The sequence below is a fragment of the Anoplophora glabripennis genome, unplaced genomic scaffold (genome assembly GCF_000390285.2).
Source record: "Anoplophora glabripennis isolate ALB-LARVAE unplaced genomic scaffold, Agla_2.0 scaffold1829, whole genome shotgun sequence".
Lineage (NCBI taxonomy): Eukaryota > Metazoa > Arthropoda > Insecta > Coleoptera > Cerambycidae > Anoplophora > Anoplophora glabripennis.
In genome coordinates this window covers 4769-30152 of record NW_019417904.1, presented here as the reverse complement: position 1 = coordinate 30152, position 25384 = coordinate 4769, and the positions used below count along the sequence as shown (strand labels likewise).

At 31.5% G+C, this 25384-nt stretch overlaps 1 protein-coding gene across 1 annotated transcript; it reads left to right on the top strand.

Annotated features, from left to right (window-relative positions):
* Window positions 1–201: 201 nt before the first annotated feature.
* Window positions 202–18279, top strand: LOC108915957 (inaD-like protein; the record flags this gene model as incomplete). The annotated part of the gene is made up of 5 exons (XM_018722122.2): window positions 202–1159; window positions 4954–4998; window positions 7074–7465; window positions 7646–8080; window positions 17954–18279. Coding segments are annotated over 5 exons (2156 nt in total), but the record flags the coding sequence as incomplete, so codon positions are not given.
* Between the last annotated feature and the right edge of the window lie 7105 nt (window positions 18280–25384).

Sequence of the window (25384 nt, the reverse complement as noted above, 5' to 3'; positions counted from 1 at the left end):
TAATACAAGTTTCCAAATATTGGGGATTAGGATTTGCGAATTTGAGGAAATTATAAGTAGTTACCAAATATGCGCGTTCTTAGAATGCAATTCAAAAATATATTTGAACTTCATTTTTTTTGTTATGTTAATGACGTACATTTACATAGTTATTATTAACATTTATTTCTGTGATAATCCACGTCAATTTTTTTATTTCAGATTCTAACGAAATTCGAAAATACGATAAGACTGAAGAAATTGTGCCAAGAAGAACAAAAGTTTCCAGTATTTCAGTAAACATTCCTGCTGCTGGTTTAGGTAGTCGCCCTCCTTCCGTTGTTAGTACCACAGTATCAGATGAGGGAGGATTTAATGAACCTTCCCCGAAAATAGAAGCAAAATTAAAACCTCATGAAGAATCTATTTATGATTTTCCTGTTAATGAAAATAAAGCTTTAGAATACACAAATTCTCCTGAAGACATAAATCAGTACAAAGAAAATTCATTTTTTTCTGAATCAAATTTAACTAAGTTAACTCCAGAACAAATAGAGGCACTTTATGCAGTCCCTAATAAATCTAGTCAACCTAGTGATAAAACATCTCTTCCATCAACTGATTCTGATGTAATTCAATATGCAGTACCTCATAAACAGCAAAATATCAAGCAACATTCTGTTTCTTCTAACGAAGACGAATTTTCTCAATATGCTGTTCCCTGTAAATCACTTTGCCAACAAAAATCTGTCACTTCAACAGACTCCGACATATCTCAAGTCACTGTTATACCTCAAAAGTCTATCGATTCAGATATTATGTATCACAACCACACTAATGTAATTACAAATTCAGTGCTTGCCGAATTAGAAAGTCAAGATAGTTATGAAAAAAACTGTCAGAATTGTTTAAAAAAAGACGATAAGATAAGTCACGAGAATTCCGATGTTCATGAAGCAAGAAAATCAGAACCTTTCATTATGACTCGTGAAGTTTTACAGTCCTCAGACGGGAGTGCTCGATCGACGGACTTCCAAAAATCTGAGGCCAATATTTTAGATTTAAATGATGTTGAATATGTGGATGCTAGTGACAATGATCAGGATAGTGTATGCATTAAAAAAGTACCTGAAGCTGATGCAATGACTCCAGATGAAGCTGAAAATCTATTAAGCAGCAAGTAAGTGCCTTAATATTTTATTGCTTAGTTAAAAATGAAAACCTTGAATGAAATTATTCTGAATCACATAAATTTTAAAAGAACTAGGAGTGTGAATTAATTTTGATGGATTTTTTTTGGTAAATTTGATACTTTATTGTGAAAAATTGTATGCATTATTATTTTTCAAAATATCTATCGGTAGCCGCTACTTTTTTTCCATCTTTCTGGCAGCATATAGATTCTGCGTTGAATAAACAACTCATCTTTCGGTGCTACCCAGCAATCAATCCAATTTTTTGTATGTTCATATGATTGGAAGTGTTGCTTAGCCAGGCCATGTTCCGTGAATCGGAACAATTAGTAATCGGATGAAGCAATATCAGATGAACTTGGCGGATGGGATAAAATATCCCATTTCACCGTAAGTTTCCAACAGCATTCGATGACTTTTAGCAGTACTTTTCTTTTAATTAAATGGGAAAAGTAAAATTTTCCACAAATAGTAATTATTTGTGGAAAATAAATATGTTGTTAACACTTCAGCAAAATGACCCAATAAAAAGTCAAGACCAATGACAGAGCTTTGATATGAATATAGTTACAGAAGTGCTGATGCGATATAGCATAAGTGACGCTATCTATGGTAAACCCCTCAAAATTAATTCACAGTCAGCAAATAGGAAAAGCACATAAACAGAATATCTGTGCTGTCGGTGTTTAGGAAACAAAATGTATTTTTTTCCTTTTGTGATGATATCCGGATTATATCACAGATTTAAAAAATGTTAACATTTAAAATGATTCACTTGCGAACAATTTTTTGAATGAAATATTAATAGACTCCTTTCACCCACGGAGTTTTATACACCATATTCTTGTAACTACAAAAATGTTTTTCAGTTTCAACCAATTTCCCCAAAAGAATACCTTTTTCTATTTTTTCAATAGCTTTATGCACCATCTTGTGTGAGAGGTGCATGTGTATAATGAATGTGTGTGTTAGATCTTACAAGATAAAAGTTAATTTAAATTTAATATGGTGTTGTTTAAAAGTTATGTATTAGAAACGGATTACAATCACAATTTTGAAGTTTTAATTTTATATAGCAAACAAACTTGTCGAGGCTTATCACCTTAAAATATTTGTATTGCATTTTAAGCCATCTGGTACTGTGTTCTGATAAGGTTGGCAATATGCTTTATAACAGAATCACACCTACCAAAATCTAATCTTCTGAATGTGGCAATGGAAAACAACATTTTTTCATATAACTTTAAAATACTGCTCCCCTGTAAACTTTCTTATTGTGACAAAATATACAAGGCGTTCAAATCATTTGAAAATGTCAAACTTACCTTGATAAAGAATCAACGAAGTAGTTTTAAAACTGAGAATCTTATATACAGAGTTAAAAACAAAACATCACTTTTCAGTGAAGAATATTGGGTGATTCACAGCAATGGGATGTTTGCCACTTTTTCAGCTATTACCATAAAATAAAATAACTGATTAAAGACTAGACCTGTATTTTTTATTTTACTTTAACTGGCTATTAAAAAAAAAAATGTAAAAAGAAACGATTTTGGAAGTTGCATCGTGTTAGACTATGCACCGGCCATTAATAGGAAGCTCAACTAAAATCGCATACCGTTGTTCTTCTTATAAAATTGTGATTTTGGTACTTTTAGGTTAGCATATCTCGAAAACCAGAGCCAATTGAGAAATTTGGACCTCGGATTCAAATTCAGTGCACCAAAATCCTTTGTTAAAGTCTATGTTGTTGGGCCTGTGTTTTAAGCTTAGTGTTGAATTAAAAAAATGTATATTTTTGCAATAATACATAGTCGTTTTTTGTTTTTTTTTTTTATTCAAGTGATGAGACTATTAAATTACACTTTTTGATAAAATTATTTCTGTGGAGATTTTTAGCCTGATTCGTACTGTAATTTTTATGTTAACGAGAATAATTTGAGCTTTATGTAGGATTCTGAATTGTTAAATATTTTCTAACAGAAATGACTTATTTGTTTATTATGCTTGTTGTGCCATTTTTGAGATATAAGGCTCCAAAAGTAACAATAACACGCAGTCACAGCAGAGTGAGCAACTCGATTATAGGGATATTTGTGTTATGTAACTTATATACTAAATAAAATTGTGACATCAAGACTAATATGGGTATCAGCAAAATTATCTTTTTTGAAGTTATATTTTTTTAACTTTTAGATTCTCATCACATGAACATGAAGTAATAAAATGCCCTAAAAATATTAAAATTTAGAGAATATGGAGACCCTGAATTTTTCTGTTCTGATAAGTTCTATTAAATACATTTTTTTATAAAAATTTAAAAAACCGAGGATGACATTTTCAAATTTTTTGATTTTTAAAAATTTTTTGTCACAAGTTTGAAGTTCATGGTAGGTATCTCAAAATAAGTAAAGCTTTGTCAAGAATTATATTTTCTCGAAAAATCAATAGTAACAAAGTTTACAAGAAGGCGATACCTCATCTAGAGGCATACCATATTAAATACAGAATGTTTTGTTTTAGAGCCATAGGATGTCAAAAATACTTTTTTTAAATCAATGTATTGCACTGAAATTTGGTACAGGTAAGTTTCTGAGAGAGATAAACTGGTTTAGGTCAAGTACTTAGGTATAATTTTGCTTCCTTAAAATGTTACTTAAAAATGGAGAATTTTTTTAATGATCCGTTATTTTTTGAGGAAGCAAAATTGTATCAAAATAACTTGATTCAAATCAGTTTATTTTCATCCAAGAAAGTTACTCTTGATTTGTTTCTGAACATTTTATATTAAGGAATAGGACCTAACTGATCTTTCTCGAAAAATTTTTTATGTGATGTTCATTCTTCATGGGTGTTGATATCTGAAAAAAAATGCTGACTTTAAAATAATATGTTGCAAAATTATACAAAAGCAATCTGTCTTTACAAAATTACCTTTCATTGCAAATTCGCTGTCTGCCACTAGTTTCATACATTTGGCTGAAAACAATACTTATATTATAGATCGTAGGTAATAACTGGCAACAGTGATAAGCCTGTGGTGTGGACGTCTAACAATGTATATTCGATAGCTACCCAGAGGCGGCACAGACAAGAGTTTATGTACACTTTAGGAAACGAATTGTGATTCCTAAGTTGATGCCTATTTTTATAGCACTTAAAATTCATAAATTAACATTTTTTGAAATACCATCTTCCAAATAACTTGCAAATAAAAATCGTACCATATTGATTTTGAAAATAACAATTTATACCGGTTATGCCTTGAATTTAAAGATAAGTTCAAAATGGATGCCAGTCATATCACAAAGTTGGGCATGACATACCTAAGAGTTTGTCATGCACATGATAGGGATAAAGGTTTTTCCCTAGTTGTATTAGCTTCGTCACTTCTCTTAATTGGTGTTTTAAATACTAAATTTTTCATCTAACTCCATAAAAAGGAATTACAAGAATTAAAACGCTCATACCACCCCTAAACATTGGCTTCCAAATTTGTAACTGTTCATAAATTAATAACATACATAAAATAAAAAAAAGTGATATCCATTAGGTTCTTTGCAAGTCCCGGTTTAAATTTTTTTACAACTATGGAAGTCTATAGCTGCCTTATTTTGAAGTTTTTATATGAAAAAAAAAAAAAAAAAATAGTTTTGAGTAGTTCTACACGCTGTCAAAAAATATGACAACTTTGGAATCACACCTTATATTTATGTAGTATAATAGTATAAGTAATGTATTATAAGTAATATAGTATAGTATCTCTATTTTTTTCATATTGGAACCTGCTCCCTGCACCAAATAGAATTCTGGAGAAAAAAAATAGGTAAGAAATCAATTTTTGCGTGTGTATTTTAACATTTTTAGAAAATAAGTTGTTTTAAATAATTCTTTAGATTTGTTTTATTAGGCCAATCAATAGTGGTTTTGTTTATGACAAAAATACTAGTAGCAAAAGGACTGTGCCATCATATAAAAGACAGTCTGAATAAATATAGGTATGCTTATATGTTTCCTACTCCAATTTACCATTAATTAATTTTAATTACATTTTTATGCAAAAAAACGCTTTATTTTGGGTTTATAGAAAATCAGAATACAAATAAAATAAGATGTCGATCAATCCGATCGGATAATTAGCAATGAAAAAAACCAGGTAAAATCGGAAAATTTAACGGTTTTTAAAGAATTTATTACTCCGCCATTTTTTAAGTTGTAGAGCTCGGCACAAAAGTAGTGAATTATATGTACTTTAAGTTTGCACAAAGCAGGCACTGTCAGACCATTAGTTTTGGCACAATTATTGTAATTTGAATTTTTTGGCGCACCATTTTGCAAAGAGTCTGGATGCGTTGTAGGTGATCCAATTTTAATTTTTCGGCCGGATTTTGAAAGTAGAAGTATAATACTACAAAACATATATTCTGATATTCGGATAAAATGCAAAATACGTGAAAAACCCTTTCAAACATTCTTAAAAAACGGTCGAGCGCGCGTATGCGGTCGAGTACTGGTGGAAGATCGGGAGATGAGTGGCAGTGGATATATAGGTATACAATTTTGAATATTGTTATAGTATATGTAGTTTAATATTATTGTAAGTGGTGATACATAATAAATAATATACCAGTTTCATGTTGTTTAAAATGACTGCAGAAGCATCTACATCTGCCAATAGCTAATTATTATTGCAGTCTTTCGTTTGAATATACATATAAAAAAACAACTGTATTGTAAATTCGTTCATAAACAACTTGTAAAATGTAATAAAATTTCCTTAACAGTATACAGGGACACCTAAATATGTGTTCTTTGGAACAGAAAAGTACATTTTGCAAGAAAACTTTCAAATTCATGTTTGATGTCAAAATTTCGCGTAAATGTCAAAAAATGCAGGAACAAAATAAGGAATGTCCACAGATTTCACATCATTGTGGTTCCCCGTATTGGAATGCCATTTCAACTGCGTGTTTGGAACATGGGATTCTGCTTAAATTTAAATTATTCACATTTAATTTTGTTACTCTTTTATTTATTTTAGATTACTTTAATATGTGTTGTAATGATTCACTGCTGAAATAGTTGAGTAAGAAAAAAGAGTGGAAACATACTGTATGTCTTTACATACCTGTGTTAACTTTTCTAAATGCATTCATTTTTACTGTACATAGTGATGGCAGTATAGTTTAGCTAAACTAGGCTAATGTCAAAGGTCTTGACACTGAGATTCACAAATTAAATACATACTGCTTAAAAAAATAGTAACATAAGGCTATTATTATTCGTGACTGAATATTGCTGAATATCTGACTTGTAGTTACTATTTCTATCTCTTTTGATCTTAATTGTCATATGGTAGTTTAAATCTCTTCTTTCACTCATACTACACATACTACAACATACGACTTCACTCGCGAAAAAAGGCCTATAATTGTTTCCAAAATTTGAAAATTCTCAAAGCAAGAGATGCTTCTTGAATGAGCTTTACTCACATTAACTTAGCTAAAACAATTTAAATATAATTTGAAAGGTATTTTTATAATGCAATTCATTTAACAATAAATTGTTTAATTATTTATTTGTCACATAAAAAATATTGTTTCATACATATTTACAATTTATTTGTAACGGAATGGTAAAATTATAAAAACATCAAGAAATCATTATTGTTTAAAATTAAAATGATAGGAGAAAACTCTTAACAGGCATATCTTATATCATATTTAGATTTAATTTTTTTTATGTTAAATATTACTTTATGTGTGTATTTTACAGACGAAAAAATAAAAATTATATTTGGATGAATAAATTTCTTCATTTTTGACATTTTGAACATTAAAAAAGAAAATTATGCATTTAAGAGTATTAATTTCCTCTAATACTAATTTTAAATGTTAATAGATCCGATATATTATCAGATGAAGAAGCACAAGAAGTTACCAGACTGCTACACCCGACAGATACTAAACCTGATAAATGGCAGCCAAATGCATCTAGTTCACTTCTACAAGATTCTATTACTGCGTCTATGCATGATTCTTCAGGGCCAATATCTTTGAATGACAGTCTGGGTCCCCCTTCCCTTCAAGAAGAATCAGTAAATGAACCTATAATTGAACTCAATGAACCTTTGTCTCAAAGTTTTATAGAAAATCAGGATAATGCCATAAAGGATATTGAACCTCTTTCTCAGTATTATGAGTCCACTTCAAGTTTAGATATATCTACCCGAGATGAAGAAGATGGCTCTAAGGTTGAATGCAGCGTATCAGCAACTGATTCAGGCTTGATAGGTTTGTATTTAAATTGTTAGTTTATGTCGCATGCATTCAAATATAGTGCATGTTATTAGGTTTTATGCATGTATGGGCTTAGAAAAATTGGTGCATTGGCCACTGATTAATTATTTTACTAGTGCAAATGCATAATGTTTATACCATTCCACAACAAAATTATTTCATTTTTATTTACAGATTCAACAAGTATATCAGAAGGAAATAATCCGGAACTTAACCAAGATAATGGATTTACTCCAAAGCCAATACAAGTAGTAGGCATTGAACATGGTGTACATTATTATGAAGATGGGCACTTCTGGATGGAAGTTCCAGGTTTACCTCCAGAGGAAGATGATGATGATCTTGAATTTCCCACATACATTCCAAAACCACCAAGTAAAGTGTGTTTTTCAGTGGAACCCATGAAAGTTTATTCTACATTTAGTATAAAAGAATATGATAGAAGGAATGAAGACGTGGATCCTGTTGCGGCTTCTGCGGAATATGAGTTAGAAAAACGAGTGGAGAAAATGGATGTATTTCCAGTTGAACTAGTAAAAGGTCCAGAAGGTCTTGGTTTAAGTATTATTGGAATGGGGGTGGGCGCAGATGCAGGACTGGAAAAATTAGGTTTGTACCAAAAATTTACAGTAGCAGCATAATGATCATAATGATCATAATGATAATAATGATAATAATGATAATAATTTTTTTTTCGTTAGACAATTACAATAACTGTATAGGAATATCAGTTCTAAATACAACATAGGTATTAAATTAAAATTACATTAAAAGTAACCCTAACAATAACAATAAAAATTGGAAACACTCCTGTCACCAGTTTAGTCTTGAACATAGAATTAATTTATGCCATAAAAGCGTCTGTCGACAAGGTACTTTTTTAGTTTACATTTAAAATAATTTATATATTTTATCTCCCTTAAATAGTTTGGAGAAATTCACGAAAATTTTATTTTTCCCTATTTTTATTAAAAATGTGTAATAAATATCTTAACAATACGTGTACCACAAGAAATTTGCATTAAAAAAAAAATATTGCGGTCATAAATTGAGGACATAGTAGAGACCCGGCTGGGACTGCGTGACGTCAACACTTTCTTCGCCCGCCCGTGTCTATGCGACAGGCACTAAAAATTTTGTTTTCCAAGAGACCACGCTTGTCGCTTAGTACGGCTACTTATCTCGGGTGTGGACGAGAATGTGCGTTAGTTAATTTAAACAGTGAGTTTTTCACTTGAAAAAGACTTTACAATAGCCGATTCGACCAATTTGCCGGCAATAGACATTATAATGGTTATGGAGTATTTTAACTGTAACAAAGACTTTATTAGTGCAGAAATGAGAGGAATTAAGCTGCAGAGGTAAGTAATACACTTAGTACTACACTTACTCTGTAATATACAAGTGTCATAAAATTTGTAATCAGATAAGTATAGATTGTTTTTTTATTTTTAAGATCTGGGCGAAAGGAATACGGAGACAATGCCGTGGGTTACGTCCAAGTAAAAAGGACAAATAACACCTGTTAATTAAAATGCAAAGTAACCCCAGAACATAAAGTAAAATCCAAAAGTTATAATGTAGAGGGCATTATTGATGAGAAAAATAGTACTGTTGTGAAAATCCAGTGCTCTGATTATGCGTCTTCTCAAGGTGGTTGCAAACACGCAGTGGCATTTTTAATGTGGCTACACCGCCGTAGCGAAGAACCCTCTCCAACAGAAAAAATATGTTACTGGAAAAAATCCATTTTAGCAAGCAGTATTACTACAAAAAAGTTATCACTGTAAGCGATTTTGTTATCAGACCTTCTGTTCCTGAATCTACTCAAGTATTTGAGGAATATTTGCAAAAGGCCAAGAATTGAAAATTATGCAACATTTTATTGAGATATGAGCGACCTTCCTCATATCAAAGTTTATCACTTCACAACTTAGTCTTAAAGTTTAAAGAGGAGGCACTTGACAGTAATAATGCTCACAAATTTTTAGAATTTGCAGTGCCTGTTTGACGAAAAATTAGCTGGAAAGATAGAAAAAAACACGAGGGCAAAGCAATAATAGTTTATGGCACGAAATGAGGTATGGGCGAGTTACCGCTTCTAGAGGAGTGTACGATGCCATTAAATGCAAAACTATGGACGGGACTTTAATAGAAAAAATTTTTGGTGCGAAAGTATTGCAAACTTCGGATATGGAACGGGGTTTGCGATTAGAAAGAGGGGTACTAAAAGTCTTATTAGAAAACACTAAACAAAAATACAAGAAGGCTGGTATATTTTTATGTAAAGAATGCCCTATTGTAGGAGCCAGTCCTGACGCTATAAATAATAATGTTATAGTGGAAATAAAATGTCCTAGAAGCGAAAAGATCGTGCAAAATTATATTGATAAAGATGGAGATGTAAAATTAAAGTTTATGTATCAAGTACAGTTACAGATGCATTTGACAAAAATAAAAGATGCCCTCTTTGTTGTATAAGTATATGTAAGTTACCATACCATCTGGTGCACAACCAATAAGATACTTCATTGTATTTGATTTTTTGTAGTCGGACCAAGAAAGGGCCTGAAGTATATAATAAATTATAGCTCTTAAATTAACTAATAATAAGTTTATTTTTTATTCGATTCTATACATATATCTGTAAATATACACTTTTTATATAGTTAACTTATATGACATTTTTTATTAAATAATCCTGTATATTCAATAGTCCACAAACAATATTTACTATCATATCTAAATATTTTACTAAACTTAAATGTATAGAGGCATGTGGTTGTAAAATTTTATATTCCCTTATTCTTGATATTACGCGTTCAACATGAATTCGCAGACTTGCAATTTGTTTCGATGCTTTTATTTCTTGCTTTGTACATTTTACATTCGATGATACCGATGGGGGCCTAACCAAGTGATTACCATTTTGAGCGACTAGTTCCTCTAGGTGTTTAAATCCACGATCTGCCATGATATGAGCTCCATTTTCCAGTAAATTTAATATACCACTTTCTTCCACTATCATTTTGTCCGTAGCCCTTCCTCCATATCCTTGAGATATGTAAGTTACCATACCATCTGGTGCACAACCAATAAGATACTTCATTGTATTTGATTTTTTGTAGTCGGACCAAGAAAGGGCCTGAAGTATAGGATTACCAGGTTTTTTAATTGAAACTTCGAAGCAATCAATAATGATTTGCACCTTTTTGTATCTATCTAAACGGTATAGGTAGAATTTTGTAGTTTCCTTCAAACTTCTCCATTTTGTAAAACTTTTTGGGTGGGCCGGTAGTCGAGGTATAGATTTTTGTATAATATTACACACTTGGGTAGCAGAAATTCCAAAATCATCAGCTAAAGTTGCGTATGACATATTTGCTTTAATTTTTTTTAATGTAACGTATATATCCGTTTTAGTTAAGTTACATTGTGAACATAACATTTCTATTATAAAAAGGGACTGCGGCAATATTCCTATATAAAGTTTTGGGTCCCTTTCAATATGAAAAACTGAAATTTTTCTAACTTGGTGCATATCTATATTTAAATCATCTGAAGTGAAGGAAGAACCCCGAGACGTCCCACTTAAAGACAAACTTGAAGATTTTGTTTCTTCCCAGCTACCACTTGATGAATGCACGCACGATGAATCCGTACTCAAGTTATTTGTTTTTGTAATACTACACTGAACACTTTTAGACAGAAAAATAGGTTTAATATTTGCTTGTATATATTTATTATTATTCGCGTGTTCCTGTTGTGTTATTTTGGCAATCAAATTTGTGTGGTATAGTGCCCTGTTTGAATTTTATTGGGACATTTGGCATCATTTTAAAATACATATAATTTCCACGTCTTCTTCAAGCTGTAGAATAAGATGTAAAAAATTAGTTTACGTAAATAATTATAAATTGAACTTACGTTAAAATGATCTTCGCAAACGAATTTTACTGTTTTGTCGTCCAAAAAATGTTCTCTCTTCATAGCTGTTTTCCATTGTCTGCGAAGTTTCAAATCAGCTGATAAACAAATAAGAACTTTATTAGGAGTAGTCTTTGTTGTACTTTGACATTTGGGCACAACACAGTATTTGTAATGCGTTTTATCCATTATGAGATAATCTAATGTCTAATGTTGCTGTTATTTGTCCACACTATCACTAGTCACTCTCGCTCCACTCACAGCCAATTATTTTCGATGTGATGCAGGCCGAATTTCTTATAGTATTTGATATCTATCGAATACAAATAACGTAGTCTTTCATATTATCTCATAAAAAAAAGTTCGAAAATAAGCCTATTGCGAGATACAGTATATTTACAAAATGGTAAATAAAATTCATTTTTTTGACTAGTATTCACATTATGAACATCTTTAATTAATTTATAGTCACCAATATTCTTAAAAACATGTATACACAATTCATAAATAAAAACTCCAGTAAGCGTTAGAATCTTACAACTTTTAAATATATCCCTACATAATATCTAGGAACGTCAGCTACACATCTTAAAATTCTTTTTTGTGTTATAAACACATCCGAAGCCAGGGAGGAGTTACCCCAGAAGATTACTCCATAACCCAGTCGTGATCCTACCTGCACATGGTATAAACATATTAGTTGTTCTTTAGATAAGACCGATTTAATATTTCTAAATAAATAACACACCGAATTTAGTTTTGTAGTTAGGTTTGCACAATGCGTCGTCCAGCTTAAACACTCGTCAATAACAATACCTAAAAATTTCGTGTGGTGTCGTCTGCATACATTACTAGAGAAGCTTCACTTGATATCACCTTCTCTAGCTCGTTAGTGTATATCAGGTAAAGATGAGGACTAATAACTGACCCTTGGGGGACTCCTGTACCTATATAATTATCCTCTGAATTGATCTTATATTGAAAATTATTATTTGTATGTGAGAGACTAACAAATTGTTTCCGATTTATTAAAAATGATTCAATCCAGTTGTATGCGAATCCTCTGATACCATATGAGTATAATTTTATCAGTAGTTTTTTGTGGTCGATACAATCAAAGGCCTTGCTCAAGTCCCAAAAAATCCCTACAGGACATTCTCCTGCTTCAATGCAGGTCACTAGTTTTTGATAAAAAGCATATATCGCTGTATTGGTCGACCTCGTGGGTCGAAATCCCTGCTGGCTGCTTGTAATAACATTATATTTATCAAAAAATTTTAACAGTCTCTCTAAATATGAGTACTCAAATATTTTTGAAAAGCTAGGTAGAATAGTAACAGGTCTATAATTGTCCATAACTTGGGTCGCCTTTTTTATAAATGGGTACTTTGCCTGTTTTTAATTTTTTTGGAAAAGCTCCCGTATTAAATGACAGATTTATCAGAAAAGTCAATGGTTGAATTATGGAGTATAAACACTTTTTTATTAGACTTAAAGGTACTTCATCTGGCCCAGACGAATGCTTGTTTTTTAACTTCTCTTGTAATAAACAGTACAATTCCTTTATGTCAAAAGGTTCGAGGAAAATCGAATTTGGGTTAATTGTGTCACATACAAAATCTCTGGCATTATTCGTAATTTTTTGTGCTATAGTCAAGGGCGTATTTATAACGAAATCATTAAATGCTGTGGCTACTATCTTGGGATTCTCACCTAGTGAAGTTCCAATCATCACATCAATGTTTTTGTTTGTTTTTTGTTTAGTTTTAGATGAAATCACATTCCACGCCGTTTTCGCAGGGTTTTCTGAATAAACTATTTTATTTTGATAAAATTGTTTTTTTATATTCTCCACCAACCCTGTGTGCTCTTTTTTTGCGCAATTGTATAAGTTTGTCAATTCTGGGTATGCTTTTTTTAAGTTATATAGGTTTTTTAGTTTCGTGCTTGATGTTTTTACCTCATTATTTACCCACCGTTTTTATGTTTGTATTTTTTTAATGGAAAATAGATATTAAAATAATACATAAATATATCATGAACATGATGATAAGCTTCGTCTATAGATTTCGTATTATAGATTTCACACCACTGTTCCTTACTTAAGGCTAAATTAAAGTTATTAATAGACATTTCACAAAATTTTCTTGAGAGATGGAAGGAGAGTGAATCGTCATGTATATCTTCTGGGAGTATTTGAAAAAGCACCGTTCTGTGATCGGAAATGACATTGTCAATGACGCATGCTAAGCTCTCATCTTTTACATTCGAAAAGACTTGATCAATAATTGTGGAAGTTAAATCGGTGACACGAGTGGGCCATCCCACCTTCGGATGTAGATCAAAAGTCTTGTCCATTGTCTTGTTCCATGGCTTTCCTGAAGTTGTCTTCGTAAATTGTAACTTTGAAGGATGCATAAATGCTTGGTTGCTTTGGTGTTACCGTCTCGCAATTTACTTCGGGAAAGGCGTCTATTAGTAGATTTTCTAGGTCAGTTGTAGATGTTTCTGGGGCAATTCTGCACACATGTAATTGCACATGTTTCCTCACTCCCTTTATATTGGTTTGCTTGTTATTCCCTACCACCATCTTCCTTGGTTTAAATGGTTTTCGTTTATAGGTGATTTCTTCCCATTCATTATTTCCATTCTTTGTCATTTGCGCCTTAGGAGATGATGGGGCGCAGTTCCTTGGATATTTCATGTAATTTAAGATCGCTCTGTACTTTCAATAATTCAGCTGATACGTTTTTGTGGGAAATTTGTTTTTTAACCTCTTTATTTATATTGGAAGCACTGGCCTCATGTTTATTTGGCTTTGGCGGTTTTTTCTCAAATATCGTTTTTGCCGAATTATCTGTCGCTTGGTTTTGTGTTGGAGGTGCCACGTTTTTTTTGTTGTTTCTGTTACTTTTCCCAGCAATTGAATTTGATCGTGCAACAATTTAATTTTATCCCGCAATTCATCAATTAAAGTGTCTTTTTGTTTAATGATGTACACGAACATTTGAACATCGAGTTTTTTGTCGGTTTGGGGATGAACACTCGCCCATTCCTCCAAAGCATTGTAGAACGCAATGTCGCTATCAGAAATTGTCTTCACAACATTTTATAAAATTTTTGTCATCCACAAACTTTACATTTGGGGAAATTTTTGCACAACTGTTGTGATAACTACTCTCACAGTTTTTACACTTTACACCATTAATTAGCTTAGATTTGCAGCGTTTACACGAGCTAGTTAAATTATTCTTAATAGTTGGGATAATCCATCCGATATAGTTTTCTTGCAATAGCATCATTTTCTCCAGACAAAAAGTAAACCATAACCCTATGGACATTCATATACATGTTTTCTCACACAGAAACTTGGAAATGAAATCTCACCATCACTCAATATTGAAATAAAAAAACTATAAGGTTATTTATTAACATTGAAAATGATTTAGTCTGTCTTATATAACGATATTTCATATCTTGGGATAGTATTATTTGAATACTCCCTATGTCATCAAACATACTTCCTTGGAAGAAATTTTACAGAAAATGCCATTAAGAATTTTTGTTTTCACCTGAAAAATGAATTACTGTTGAAAAATCATGTGCCTACTGTTAAACAAGCATACAACTATTTTTTTGACATTTATATTTTGTTTTAATAAATCTTTTCCTTTGAAAAAGTGCTACAATAAATGTATTGCAACTGGCAAAAAATAGGTTAGAGACAAAGTTAAATGATCAAGTGTAAATTTAAAAGAAAATGTATTTTTTTTTATTGATATATAATTTCTTTTAATTTTTATTGAGAAATATTTTTTTATTATTTAATTTTAAGACATTTTGAATTATTATCATAGTCTAAATTACAAGAAAGTATCTTTTGTTTGTTTGATAAACTGTTGAATGCAATTTTTTTATAAGATGAATGAAATCGCAAAATCAGTGATATGAGTGTTTATAGAATTTCTATTTCACGTTGAAAGTATGATGAGACAAATTTTAAATACAGGGTGTAAATGATAAGTTTTGCCAAACTTTAATGGCGTATTTTACCAATGAAAATAATCAAGTTTTTTTGGCCTATAAAAATTTAAAAGTTTAAAATATTTCAATTATTTTGTTTATATTTTGAACATTTCTTGTGATAATTGTGTAATGTTTTGAAATCTATAAAAAATATTAGGTATTGAATTTATTGTTACACATTTAGCAATCAATAAAAAATGGTAAATACACTAAAACCGCTGTATCTTTTCCATTGTGTCACAAGCAATATTCGTATGAACTAAGACAAAAAATCCTAGTCAAGTTAGTCACTGTTTTCATACAGGGAGGAAGTCCCAATATTGTGAGGGGGTGTTCAGGGGGCAAAAGTGAACAGAAAAGCCTAATAAACATATGGTCAAATATCAGCGGTTGCTGAGATGCAAGAAAAGCTCTTCATTGCGAAATTTGTTATTATTTGATATTTTATTGCAACCTGTCTCCAAATGAAGTAAACTACGGCATGGGAAATCATTCACAAAAATGGTTTAAAACCGTTCTATATTCAGCGCGTCCAGAATCTGCAGGAAGGTGATAATGATTTGCGGTTGTATTTTTGCAATTGAATAAACGGAAACCGTACACTTTACAAATACATCATGTTTACTGATGAGGCTCAATTCACTTGTGATGGAGTAAATAATTGTCACAATGAACATCGTTGGTCAGATGAAAATAATTAACTCATGTAAAAATATTTTCATTGCTATCTCAGTAACTGTTGATATTTGACCATATGTTTATTTGGCTTTTCTGTTCGCTTTTGCCCCCTGCACATCTCATTGGAATATTGGGGGTTAATCCCCAATCACCCTGTATAATTGAAATGTCATCTTGACAATTCCCAAATCTGGATATTTCGCAAATTTTAATACTGGTATTACTGAATACGAAAATATGCCAAAAAATCGATCTTTCAACGCTCAGAAAATATATACAACAGTTAGAACAAAGATGCAATCAGAACAACTGTTAAATTTTTAATCAGAGTGTCAGTTCTTTGTTTTAAATGCGCTAATCGAACTACAGTCTAAAATTAGACTATGAAGACATTTATACCATCATTGTATCTCTTTTTAGCATGTTTAATAATGAATTCACGCCCGCAACGACTGTCTTTGATATTAGGACACACTCGTGATGTAATGGCAATTTTAAAACGGTTCTAGTGTAGCAACGTAGGTACTTAAATATCTTTTTATTTGATTTGCCCATTATCTAAAGCCCAGTAAATTTTACGAATACTTTATTGCCACAAATTGATTGTACATTTTAAAAACATTTAAAATTATTTAAAAAACCGGTGGCGTACGATTTTTTTTCAAAAAAGGTTCCCTACTCCCCCAATAACTATACCACTGGAGTATATTTTGAAATAAGTTATCCATCAAAAAATAGTCCCTATTAAAATAATGTCATCCCCCAAATTTTATCACTCAATAATTTTTGCCAGTGAAGTTACAGGAAAAATAATTTAAATGAAGATTTTAACACCCTGTATCTCCGTAGGCAAGCGTCCTATCAAACATTTTTATAGGGCAAAACTTGATTATTTTCATTGGTAGAATATGCCATTAAAGATTGGCTAAAATTATCATTTACACCCTGTATATTAATTACACAGACCCACAAAAAAAAAAAATTTGAAAACACCAGAGACTAGACTCACCTATCCTTATGTATTTTGTTGCGCTGAAACTGAATCCGGAGTCAAAATTGCTCCATCACCCTCCAGTTTTTTTTAAATCGCCAAAAACTACCCCAAAAACACGGAAAATCTTCAAATTTTGCGATTAACAAAAAAAACTGGAGGGTGATGTAGCAATTTTGACTCCGAATTCGGTTTCAGCGCGTCAAAATACATAAGGATAGGTGGGTCTAGTCTCTGGTATTTTAAAATTTTTTTTTTTTTTTGGTCTGCGTCTGACCAGAGTCAAAATTGCTCCATCACCCTCCAGTTTTTTTAAATCGCGAAATACTACTCCAAAAAACAGAAAATATTCAAATTTCGCAATTTAAAAAAAACTGGAGGGTGGTGGAGCAATTTTGACTCCGGATTCGGTTTCAGCGCGTCAAAATACATAAGGATAGGTGGGTCTAGTCTCTGGTGTTTTCAACTTTTTTTTTTGTGGGTCTGTGTTATTTATGATATGACCCGATAAAAAAGTACACCATTACTTTTGCCTCAGGATTTTGTGCAGATCACAAACTTCTTCCGTAATCAATGTACCACCTTAAAATTCTTGCAGATATCTCACAGATTTTGGTGCAGTATGTGCTGTGTCTATTTTGTTAAAAATATCCGCCTTGTAGTTCGTCATCATGCACTGATTCCAGGGCTCGCTGTAAAATATTTTAGTATTGTTTATGATTCCTGTGAAAACAATTGGGACTACTATCTGTCTCCTTGCAACCGCCTATCATCTGAGATGTAACCTAGTTGTATAATTTTGACTTCATATTACCAGATAAATGCAGCCATATTATATTTTTTGACTTTAATCATTTTAGGTATTTTTGTGAAAACAATAACCGCCAATGGAGCAGCTGCAAAAGATGGCAGAATAAAGGTAAACGATCAAATCATTGAGGTTGATGGCAAAAGTCTGGTAGGTGTTACCCAAGCTTATGCGGCCAGCGTATTAAGAAATACTTCAGGATTAGTAAAGTTTAGCATAGGAAGGGAACGAGATCCAGAAAACAGTGAGGTAGCTCAGCTTATAAGGCAGTCGTTACAGGCGGATAAAGAAAGAGAAGAACGAAGGCAGAGGATGATGGAAGTGGAGCAGCAACAGAGTGATGCCAGTACTGTCCCGTTAACAGGTAATCTACTTTGAATGTGTCGATGTGTTACTACAAAAACATGCTACCTCAAATTTACCTTGAAAAACCTGCTATCTAAAATTGTCCTTGGTAAAGTTGCTACCTAAAATTGTTTGTGGAAAACACGCTACCTCAGATTGAGCTGGGAAAACATGCTACTTCAAATTAAGCTTGGAAAACATGCTAGCTCAGATCTTTAAGAAAAAACATGCTCACACAAAATTAAAGGACCCCGCACAAATCTTATGGAAATTGGGTCCCGGTCAAATTCGCTGAATTTTTGATATGTGATAAAGTTCATCATACTGGTCAATTGTCTCAATGGCCACAAAGCTCAAAAATGGATAGTTTGGCCGGTACAGAGCTTTAAAGCTCCGAATATCCTCCACGGATTTATGTATATGCGCAGTGTGTATAGACTTTTGAAATAGCCTATTTCATTTTTTTTATTATCTAGGTTTATAATTTTGAGGTTGCTGAATTCAGATCTGTTGTTAGATTTTCAAAATTGACAGTTGGCAGCTGTCAAATAGCTGTCAATGTGCTATAATAAAGCCAAAAACTTGTTTTTTTATGTTTTATCTTTCTTTTTTTTTAGTTCGATAAGTTCAAAGACGATATCAAATCAATAACAATGACTATCGGCAGCTGTCATTTAGCTGTCAACAATTCTTCAAAGTCCGGTAATAAAGTCAAAAAATTATTTTTTGTTTATAACTTCAAGTTTTTTAGATAAGTGAATATAAATATGATATAAAATTATGTAGTCATCAGCTTACAGCTGTCAACAAGCTGTCAACTAACTGTCAAAATGCAATAATAGAGTCAAAAAGTTACTTTTTTTAAAAAGCTTTAAGTTGCTTAGATCACTGAGTTCAAAAGTGATGTCATAAACTTATATCATGTTTGATTTCTTATCCACAAAGTTAAGCACAAAAAATAAGTTACTTGCTCTATTATTGCATTTTGACAGTTAGTTGACAGCTTGTTGACAGCTGTAAGCTGATGACTACATAATTTTATATCATATTTATATTCACTTATCTAAAAAACTTGAAGTTATAAACAAAAAATAATTTTTTGACTTTATTACCGGACTTTGAAGAATTGTTGACAGCTAAATGACAGCTGCCGATAGTCATTGTTATTGATTTGATATCGTCTTTGAACTTATCGAACTAAAAAAAAAAGAAAGATAAAACATAAAAAAACAAGTTTTTGGCTTTATTATAGCACATTGACAGCTATTTGACAGCTGCCAACTGTCAATTTTGAAAATCTAACAACAGATCTGAATTCAGCAACCTCAAAAATATAAACCTAGATAATAAAAAAAATGAAATAGGCTATTTCAAAAGTCTATACACACTGCGCATATACATAAATCCGTGGAGGATATTCGGAGCTTTAAAGCTCTGTACCGGCCGAACTATCCATTTTTGAGCTTTGTGGCCATTGAGACAATTGACCAGTATGATGAACTCTATCACATATCAAAAATTCAGCAAATTTGACCGGGACCCAATTTCCATAAGATTTGTGCGGGGTCCTTTGAATAAAAATTTAAGTTGGCTGCACTGGCGTTGCATTGAAACCGTGCACTTAAATAAACTTATGTAATATATTTTTCAAAAAGTAAGGAATATTTATGTTCAGGTACACTGTTTATTTTATTTTTATCAACATTTTTCAATTAATTTTATTAACTTATAAACGACAAAATTGTTAATTAAAAAAATAGAATAATATCCAGTATGCTGTAACACGTGCATTACTCGAGACGTTTTTTGAAATAACAAATTATAAAAAAATAGTGTATACTTTAATATACAGGGTGATTCGCAAACGGTGAAAAAAAATGAAACCTGGTTGTTGAATTTTAAGAGGAGTCTTTTGCATAAAGTTTATCAATAGCAATTGGCAATTGGCAATTGCTCTTAACTTGCATTCAGATAAAGTCTTGCTTTTTACACACAGCTTTGTATTTATAAATGCATAATTAAAAATATCAAAAATTTTTAAATTTTTTTTGTGAAATACGGTTTTTACAATTGTTACTTTTCAAATATGAACAAGATGCGACAATTTGTAGAAAAACACCATTTATTCATAAAATTTCATTAATAGAGTTAACATAATAACCAGAATATAAATATAATGTATAAAGTTGAATGATAGGTACGATAAAATGTATGCATGGGGAACTGCGGAAACATGCATGTGCATAACATCTGCTCCGCGCCCGCCGCATCGATACCCATCAGATCATAAAGTACCGGTAATAAAAGTATCGCATACCTAGATTTCATTTCCAAAGTCTATGCAAGCACGGGGCTACCGTACCTTTAAGAAGCCATTTGTTTTTATTGAGGTGCAGTAAGAACGTTTCGGACCCGGAGTTTGGGGCCTAGCCTGGTCCATTACCTATATAATTCTTTTTATTGCAGTTTTCTTAGAGTCCGCATTAATAATAATAATAATAATAATAATAATAAATCGGCTTTATTTGACAGATAATTACGATAATACAAACACAAATAAACGAAAATAATTCAACCTAACTTATGGCGAAGTCTAGCCAAGGCTACTCCACTCAACCATAAGGTAAGCAATATCATAAAAGAGAAAGTATTGAAATTCAAAGTAGAATGACATTGCAATACAAACACACAAACATCTTAACATAATAGGTATTTAAATATGTACGAGTATTATTGTTTAAAAAGTAATAAAAAAATGAATAGCACAACAAAATTAACTATCAAATTAAGAATAATGTTAGCAATTACGTAGTATGCTGCCTGCTCAATAAATATTGTCTAACTTTATATTTAAATTTGTCGATGTTAAATAATTTGAAATCGTCAGGAAGGGAGTTATAAAATGTAATAGCGTTGTATGTAAAACATCTTCTGAAAAAAGCAGTTGTATGATGGGGCATCGTGTACTTGTTTTTAAATTTAATATCTCTGGAATGAACATTACCATGCAGTAAAAAATTAGTTTTTAAAGAATGATGAGAAGGAATAGTGATAATCTTATGGAAAAAATTGCAAAGATGGTGACGCCTACGATTATCCATGTTGAGCCACTTGATCTCCCCAATGACATGAGATATATGGTCATATTTTCTTAGACCACTAATAAGACGACAACATGAATTTTGTACTTTTTGAATCCTGTATTTCTCCTGTTGAGTAAGACAAGGACCATATACGTAGTCACAATAATTGAAATGGGAAAGAACAAGTGACTCACACAACATAACTTTAAATTTTTTATTAAGAACGTGACGACTACAATAAATCAACCTAAGAGATGAATAAGCTTTTTGTATTAATGATTTAACATGCTCATCAAAACGCAACTTACAGTCAAGAATTACTCCTAAATTTTTTGCATGGCTAGTAATGGGAACTGGAATACCATCGATCATAACCTCAAAATTACGTCTTAAAATTCGCAAATCTTTTTCACTACCAAAAAACAAAACTTTCGACTTATTCGAGTTCAATTTTAAATTATGCTCATCTGATAACAATTTTATAGTTTGTAACTCAGAGTTGATGACGTCATTTGCCTGCCGAAAATCATTAATATTAAAATGAAAATAAAGTTGAGTATCATCGGCATATGCTTGAAGTTTACATTGACGAACAGATTCTAATATGTTGGCAGTATAAATTATGAAAAGCAGGGGACCCAGAATCGAACCCTGAGGAACACCAGAGAGAATTTCTAAACTGGTAGATAAAATATTATCAACACGTATACTCTGGGACCTTCCATGTAAATAAGAATTAATTAGTGTGAGTGAATCATTATCAAATGCATAATACTTTAGTTTAGAACATAAAAGCTTATGATTTATGGTATCAAAGGCCTTTGAGAAATCCAATAAAGCCAAAACGCTAACCAAACCCATATCATGAGCCTTTATTAAGTCATCAGTGACGGTGACTAGGGCAGTCGAAGTACCACTACCCCTTCTGAAACCACATTGCGATTGAGGCAAAAGTCTGTTATTCGTAAAATAATTGTACACTTGATTATATAAAATTTTTTCAAAAATTTTTGAAAGAGCCGGTAATATACTGATTATTCTAAGATCGGAAAGAGAAGTAGGGTTATTCTTTTTAGGTAAAGGTAAACCAATCGCCTGTTTCCACATATAAGGAAAGTATTGTCTCTCAATACAGCAGTTAATAATATGAGTAACAAAGGGATCAATGAAAGGGCTACAGTACTTCAACATGGTAGAAGAAATATTATCAATACCAAATGCACAAGTTTTAATACTATTAAGAATTGAGTGAACCTCATCTACAGTAGTAAAGGAAAATTTAAAAGAAATATCACGATCAATCCTATTATTATTATAAAACTCTATTTGATCATCACATTTATTCGATATATTTTGTAAAAATGAAGCACAGTAGTTGTTAATTATATTAGGGTCAGCCAACTCAGAGGGCAAATTATAATTTTTACTTGACCGAATATTAAGGGTATCAAGAGCTTTCCAGGTTTGTTTGTAATTTTTCTGAGAAGCAACGAACTCCAAGTAACCCTTCTTTTCCCGTCGAACCATAGCAACACAGTAATTACGTAAATCCTTATATTCCAACCAATCAGTTTGCATACGAGTACGTTTAAATTTCTGAAGAGCTTTATCCCTTTGCTTCATGATTAGTTTTAAATTAGGGGTTAACCAAGGAGCCCTAGGTTTCGTAACTCTTACTTGTTTCAAAGGAGCATGCACATCAAATACAGTAGTCAAAAATTGATTAAAAAGTAATATCTTTTCATCTATATTATTTTCCTGAATCAAATCAAACCAAGAGAGGTTTTGCAAATCATTTAAAAAATCGTTCAAACTAAAATTATTAAAACAACGATATGATATTAGTTTAGGAGTAGACCTATTTAAAACAAATTTCAGGTTGCAAAAAACCACTCTGTGATCTGAAATACCATCAGCAGAAATGGTACCAAAAGATTCAACAAGATCAGTGTTAGTAACAAACACCGGATCAATTAAGGTACTGGAAGTGCTAGTAATTCTAGTCGGTTCATTGATAATTTGAGAAAAATTGTAAGAATTGAAACAAGGCTCTAGAGGGTTACAAACATTAAATAAATCAATATTAAAGTCACCAAGACAAATGACCTCATCCACTGTGGGACAAACCGTAGATAATATATTATCAAAATCATTTAAAAAATCATTAAAATTAGTTTTAGGTGGTCTGTAGAAAGTACCAATAGCCAAAGAAAACGAGCGCACTTTTAGTAAAATAAAAAGGTATTCCAGTTGTACACTTACCGCAAAATCAAAAACAATCTCTTGGCAATTGTACGAATCTTTTACGTAAGCGCCAACGCCGCCACCTCTGCCCAATCTGTCTTTATGGAAAAATGTATATCCAGGGATAGCAATGACTTGTACATCAATATAATCATTTAACCAAGTCTCAGTTACCATGACGACATCAAAATCATTTAGAAAAACTAAGTTTACAAATTCATTGAAACCTGTAAATATTGATTGAAGATTTAAGTGCGCAATTTTCATTATGTTGATATTAAGAAGCAGGCAACATTAAAGTAAAAAATGAAAAAAAATTTATATAGTAAAATTCAAAAGATATGAGTTAAAAGTGATGGTACAGTAGTACAGAAAATAATGCAATACAATAAAAATAGTAGGACAAAAAAAAAGGTAAAGGCTTAAATAAGGAGTTACAAATAAATAAAGTGAATTAATAAAGCTACTAAACAGTAATAAATAAAAAAAAACAAAATATAAACTTGCAAAAAGTCAATTTGAAATACTAATATAAAAAGAAATTATTGTGTTGCAATAAAGCAAAATAGAAAAAAATTGAAATAAACTAATTGAAAGTAAGAAAAAATTAACAGTGCAATGAGAAAAACAGCAGTCACACGGTCTACATTATTCCAGCAATTTATCTAGGTCTTCACTCTTGTAAATGACATTAATCTTGCCGTCCTTTTTGAAATAGACCTTACCATGAAGACTCCAAGCACTGATTTTTCCTAATTTCTCTTTAGCTGTAGTCAATAGCTAGAATCTGGTTTTCGTGAGATCCTCGGAAATAAAAATGTTTGAATTTTTTAGAGCCTTCCTATTGCGTAAAACAGCAGCACTATAATAATGTCGAAAATTTCACATAAATTGGTGCAGCATTACTTGTATTTTTGATATAATTGATTCTATAAACTTTCTGTATGCAATCCGGAGTGTGTGAATATTTGGGAATTTGGTAAAAACCTTCTCCAGAACAGTATTCAGTACATCTTCATCCTTGTTACCAATTTTATTAATTGGGACACCGTGTATACGAATTCCAGAATTTTTCGATTGTTGCTCAAGGAAATCAATTTTATTGCATAAACTTTTATTCATTGTCTGAAATTGTTGAACATTTTCTAGTTGAGTGCATTTTAAGTTTAATTCTGCGATTTTATTTTCGATATTTTTTGTAACTATTATATCCGCAAATTTAGTGGCAGACATATCGATGAAGTTTTTGTCCGCAAAACATTCCACGATCAAATTCTTAGTAAGTTTTTGTATGTCGGCTTCTTGAGCCTTAGTAAACACCATCATGCCAAGTAAAATAACAAATAACTCACTGTAATACTGCAACCATAACCAAAAGATAGCAAATGATTATTCCAGAAACATTAACAACCTTAATGAAGCAAAATAGCAATAGCATCCTTGGAAAAACCATTAACAACTTAGTATTAATGGGACCGAAACGACTAGCGTCTACTCTCTACTTCGAAACATCGAACATATCGATCGCATTAGGCATATAATATTATTTTCAGAATAAATTGTGCATCAGATTTTGTGAAAAAAAAAGTGTATCAAGAGTAGTGACTCTAAATCAGTTAAGAGTGCTCTATTAATTTTTATATCAAAGCAAACTTGTATGAAAAAATTCGAATAATTTTTAGTAATAATAAACATTTTTATATATTAAGGTATACACTGTTTCTTTTATAATTTGTTATTTAAAAAACGTCGAGTAATGTACGTGTTGCAGCACACTGCATATTATTCTATTTCTTAAATTAATATAGTCC